The 6,040-nt window shown below is 40.6% G+C and overlaps 1 protein-coding gene across 2 annotated transcripts in view; it reads right to left on the bottom strand.

The window, feature by feature from the left end:
• Positions 1-1,459: 1,459 nt before the first annotated feature.
• The window catches only part of TMEM132C (transmembrane protein 132C), a 272,979-nt gene continuing 268,398 nt past the window's right edge, over positions 1,460-6,040 (bottom strand). For both annotated transcript variants that reach the window (XM_067539743.1, XM_067539742.1), the window contains exon 9: positions 1,460-4,565. In XM_067539743.1, coding sequence (XP_067395844.1) covers positions 3,366-4,565 — 1,200 coding nt within the window. In that variant the 3' untranslated portion in view covers positions 1,460-3,365. The remainder of the gene's footprint in view (positions 4,566-6,040) is intronic.

Below are 6,040 nucleotides of genomic sequence, written 5' to 3'. Positions count from 1 at the left end.
GTCAATTTTTCCAGAGGGTGGTTATTTCGAACAAAACCAGTCACATTCCAAATCTGGGGCACACAGAGAAATATGCATTTCATTCAAAACCAGTGAACAGAATGGAAATGCCTTGATTACTTCAGTGCTTTACATGAAACAAATGGTAAGAGTCCTATTGATTACAAAAGATGTGTGTGTTTCTTAGGGACTAAAAAAAAGTGTGTCTGAAGCCAAAGCTAAGTTGAGATGCACAGCAGTTCACAAACATGTGTCTCAGTAAAAATCTACACTGCATGTGTTAGATCTGGTCCGGATATATTATTTTTTATAAGAAATTTTGAAAAAAAAAAAATTTAAAAAAAATTTCCCATGAAAAAATGTTTCTGTTTTTTAATGAACTTGAACCTTTTGAGGAACTGGAATAATTTCTTTACTCAGAATGGAATGATTTAGTTAAGACAGCCTGTGCCTGCTAAAAATGGCTGGATTTGGCCCTAAAATAAAGTCTGCCCCACTCATGGTGACTATATACTCCAAGCTGTATTTCCTTCTGGTAGCCAAGTTTAATGTTGTTATCAACTGATGAAAAGAGCTCTAGAAGAACTAGGTATTATTTTTATTATACGGAGATACCACCTCCTGCTCTGATCCTGTCAAATCTTAGATCCTAAGCTGGGTCAGACTGACTCAGAAGCAACTAGGGCCAATGATTAAGTAGGTGGCGCTCATCTCAAGCCAGTCCTGAACCAATAACCTAGGAAATAGCAGGGAGCATTGTGTTGCTGGAGATGCCATCTTTCACATGAGATGTAAATTACAGTTCCTGCCTAGTTCAGATCATTAACAATTCTTTGGCACTTTCTGCAAACATCCTGGCCAAATACATTTTGGGTAGTAACATTCTGCCTATCTACATTCTGCCAGGATTTCCAATTGGGTATCGTTCTTCCTGTCCTTAACTGTTCTGATTTGCAGTTCTGTGGTGTTTCGCCCCAGAGGTGGCTGCATTTCATAGGTAGGACGCAGTGAGTCCCCGCGTATGGTTGATGTATCACTTTGCTTAGCTTGTAAAGTGCTTTGGGTTCCTCCTTTGGAATAAAAGGTGTTTTGTAAATGTTCGTTATTATTCAATGCAATGTACCTACATCCGAGCCCACGTATCAACCACAGAAGCAGCACAATTACTCATGACCGTCTGCAAAAAAGTTGCACATGTCAGAAGCAAGATTTCTGGACCTGGTCATGCTGGTGATGAAGATGAGCATGATTAATAATGACACTGCCACAAAATCTGCCTGCCTCTTGTCCTTTCCTGCCATCCATCATCATCACCATGGAGTGGGTTGGGAAAGGGGAATAGTTACAACAAAAGAGTCAGAGGCAGAAGTAAAACCTCCATATTCTTCTATTCTCTCTTCAAAAAGGAGTTTATACATTTTCAGGGCAATTAGGCCAAGGGAGGGTGGATTTTTTTGTTTTGTTTTTTATTTTAAAAAAATGACAAAAAGCCCCCCAAAAGAGGTTAACTTGTCAAGCCATGTAAAGCATTTAATTACAATTTGTATATCATGTATAAATAAATATTACATTCTTTCAGTCTACAATGCATACTAGGCATATGTTGTTAAAACGTCCTTCTATGTTACTGAGTGGCAGGGTCCATTTTGTCCAAATAAAGAAAAAAATTAAAAGAAACCTACTGAGCTTAGTAATTAAAAAAAAAAAATGTAGTGGAATCAACGGGTAAAGATGCGGTTGACAAATAATGCAAGAGCTCCCTGCTCGCAGGCAAGACATAACACTGCTTTCCAAAAAGATCTGACATGAGGACTTCTTTTGAATTATGAATAGGTTTTCTGAGTGTGGTTTCCCCCCATCATTTAGATTCTGAGCCATATCCTCATTTGGTGTAAATTGACTCTGAAATCGATGGAACTGCATCCATTTATTCCAACTAACGGGCTGTCCCTTTATTTCCTATTTTTTTCTGATGCGTTGCTGAACTCACACTTTGTTATTAAAAACAGCTGATTTTCAATCTAACAGATTTTCTAGTTCGTGCTGGTCTGACGGAAATGAATAAAAATAAAGTAGTTGCAGCTATCTCTTGATCCTTCACATTTGAATTTCTCTTTCACCAAACTAATATTGTCCATCCAAAAACCCACTTCCTCTAATACAAGAAAAAAAATGGGCTTGGGACAACCTACTTTTATATTTGTAAGTACCCTCCCTATCTTTCACGCATCCCTCCCCATCCCCCATGAGAACTGGTGGCATTGAAACAATGAACAGAGCAAAATACAGAACAAATTATGAATTCACTGACTTGGAAAAATCAGGCTGTGCATATATTTGGGCTTTGATGGTCTTGTTCTTATATACAGTAAATATGCACCATCTAGTCATTCCTATTGGTTATTATTTTTAAATGCAAACATAGAACAGCACCTTCCTTCCCTTGGTGAAACATGGTAATTTTGGTTGTGGAAACTTAAAAAACAACCAACCAACCCACACTTGAAAGCAAAATTAAATCTTCCCCCAAACAAAACAAGTTTCTAGCTAGCACAAAACAGCCGAAACTCATGCTTTCAGAAGAGACACCATGCTGGAATTATTAGTTATGCTAATCCTCTGAATTCTTCAAATGACAAGGAAGATTATTTATAGCTAATTTAGAAAAACAATTATTTTTTGGTCCAGAGAGAATCTACTGGATTCATATGTTTTTTAAAAAGACTCATTTTAAAGAAAGCTATAAGGGATGGAAAATAGTCCAGTTCCAGCACAAGGCAACTAAAAAAACCAAAAACCAAAAACCAAACAAAAGACCCCAGATAATCTCTTTCTCCTCCATATTTAATGTCCGGGACATATCTTCACTTCAGATGAGGGAAGAGGAAGCAATTGCTTGGATAACACTCTAAAACATCTCTTCCTGGGTCATACTTCCGTATTTCTGATGCTTTATTACAAACATAAACAAGTGATTGGTTGTCTTATTTATTAATAAACTTTCACTTTTTTTAAAAACAAAATTTTTTGGTACCTTGTTTGTAATATCATTATTATTTTGACCCATCAGATACATTTTCACAACCTCACAGTGCCATTCCTCATATTGGTCAATCCATTTCCTACTCCCTTCTGCTATTTGTATTCCATTTACCGCTCAAATCCATGAACAGCTGTTGGAGAAAAACAAACGAACGAACAAACCCAAAACCATGGACAGTTTGGCCAATTTCTTTCCCTGATTATAGAAACTGCCTTTTTTCCCCCCTACTAATTCTCTACTCCTCCTCCCCTTTTCTGTCCCAATATATACTGTAGAACTGAAGGCATCAAGGTGTGGCTAAACCCAGAAAACCAGACAGAAGCTACATTTTGTCTTTGAACTTCTCCATGTAGTTTCTTATCTCTTTGGAGTCCCCGAGGTCCATATCCTGGCACACCCATTTAATATCGTCATCATTGCTACTTAAGATAGAGTTGACGGTGGGACAACCGTCGTCGGGTGGGATGGTGGTGAATGTTGTGAATTTTACCCGCTTTCGTTTGGATGTAGGGGAATGCAAAGGTTCCGGTTTCTGCTCTTTCCCATGCTTCCCCCCTGAGTCAGCAGGCCTGTGGATCTGGCTCTGGATGTTTTTTTGGGTGCTGCCGTTGAGGAGGTGGTTGCTCTCCTCATAGCTCATCCCTCGGTCGAGAATAGTGGTGTGCTCGTCCTGCTGAGGTGACACGTCCGCTGTGTTCTCCAGCAGCTCCGCCTCGTTTCCAAGCCAGACCCAGTCGTGGGAGTGCGTCATGGTGGCTTGTCCTTCCACTGGAACCTGCTTGTGCCGGTATTTCAGTGCGAATGTGGCACAGTTTATTAGGAAGACAAGAATGGCCAGGCAGAAGACCCCCAGCAGAGCGTACATCCCAATTTCCAAATCGCTAAGGCCTCTGGGTGTCTGCAGTAGGTCATTCTCCTCCATGTCCCCATTGCTTTTCGGGAGGTCTACTTGAGCAGGGAAGTTGGTAAAGTCTATGGGAATGTTCTGTAGCTGGCCATCATCTGAGAGTTTGCCACCATCCAGCCTATTATTTTTCATGACTTTGTTTTTGATCATTGACTTTGCTGTGGTGCTGACTTTTCTGACGGTGCCTTCCTCTTGCTCCGCTGAAGAGCTCCCATAATATCGCCCATCCTGTCCGTATCTCTCTTGATCTGACACCTTTTGCCGCCGATCGCTCGCATGGTTTTCGATCTCATCGGCATCATAATCTCCGCCGATGTTGGAGTTGGCATCGTTTTGGCCGAACTTCACTTTGATGTTGCCGTTGCCCACAGCCAGGACGCTTTTCCTCTTGGACTTCAGGCAGGCTTCAGAGATCATCATGTCTACTTTGATCAACATGCCCTGCCCTTCACCTTCCGCTGCCACAACTGGCCATTTTAAGGCAGTGCTCTGATGGGCTGAGACAACGGATTTGTCCAGCGACATGGCAGAAAGGGAGAAATCCTTGGGGTCATAAATATCCAGTGGAGTAACTGAGCTGTCACTGAACTGGATCCAGATGCTAACTATGGCCTCCTGAAAGGAGAGGGAAATGGTTAAAGACAGGACCTTAAATAAAACAGCTCAACTGATTGCAACTCATCAATCTTTCCAGCTCTGGAATGCAGCTGAAGGAAGCAGGAGACGCTGGCTCCTCACTACACGGAAAACAAGCTGAGTCTTGACCGATGGAGCAGAAAATTGGTCACATTTTTCATTAAAGATCCCAGCGGTATCTTTCATGGAAAGGTTTTGCAAATGGAAATTTGAAATAATTGATACGGGGAGATCGTAATAACAACAGACCCATTACAAAAAAAAACATTCCTGTCATAGGGAAACTGGAAGAGGCAAAACAGAAAAATTACTGGAAGCACTTGCCAGAACACTTATTTTCCTGATGCTCCCCATGCAAATACCTCACATGGAGCAATCAAATTAAACAGGGCATAAATATTGTGGCAGTGAAGAGGAGAGAGGCCAGAATGTCTGGAAAATGGGTCACCTAAATGGAAACAAAAGATTTGCAAAACAGTTGTTATTTTGAAAGAGAACTGTTTGTTTTCAGATAAACACACTTTACCTTCAAAAATAATTGTAAAGCCCATTACATTTCCATGGCAGCCAAGGCAGGATGGAGGGGTCGGGGGTGGGGGATCGGGGTCTGCTGTGATCTCCATGATAGCGATATACAAATGGCTTGGATTTAATTGGACTGTGTTTGTTCTCTGCTGGTAGTACCATTAGAAGCCACCATTAGAAGCAACCAGAAAGCTAGAGGTCAAGAGGGGAAGTTGTTTTCTATTTGAGTCCCATCCAGATGATATAGATATTTACTTCACCATGTCTCAGTAGCTTTCTTTGCAAGAGATTTCTTTATTTTTTCATTTGCTCTCTGTCTAGCTCGTTTAGTCAGCATTGCAGATTACTGAAATGCAACTACACCTGCAAGCGAAGTTCTATTCTTCCCAAGACTTACACTGTAAATGTCCTTAATAACTTTACACGCAGCTACATCAAAACAATTGGGCTGAAAATCACCATGGGGAAAAGCATCGCCACCCTTTTAATGTCCAATCATAATACAAATTTACAATCCAATATTGTTTTCAATTGGTTACAATTTGTTACACTATGGTTATAAACAAAGGGAATTGCTACCCTTCTAGTTAAATTTAAAGCTTTTCAATGAAAGCAGCAAGGGGCATTTAGCTGTGCAGAAGGTTGGAACATACTGCATATTTAATTTTCAAAGTGCTATCAGAAAGCTCTTTAGGGACCAAACAAGGAAAAAATATATTGTGGCACAACAGGATAGAGGGCAAAGTACTTGGTGATTCAGACATGCTTTGCACAGAGAACTGAAATAGAGCCAGGGCAACTCCAAAGCTGTAGCACTGCTAAGACGTGTGAGGAAGGAAGGGAAATTGAAACAACTGATCTCTCTCATTAACCAAGCCTGAGGTGGTTGAATAAATTAATGCAAAACTGCAGAGCATCATTTTTAAGGT

The sequence above is a fragment of the Emydura macquarii genome, unplaced genomic scaffold, assembly GCF_026122565.2.
Source record: "Emydura macquarii macquarii isolate MOO-44397 ecotype Brisbane River unplaced genomic scaffold, CSIRO-AGI_Emac_v2 contig_554, whole genome shotgun sequence".
Taxonomy (NCBI): domain Eukaryota; kingdom Metazoa; phylum Chordata; order Testudines; family Chelidae; genus Emydura; species Emydura macquarii.
The sequence above is the reverse complement of the archived record's forward strand: the minus strand, read 5'-3'. Positions and strand labels throughout refer to the sequence as shown.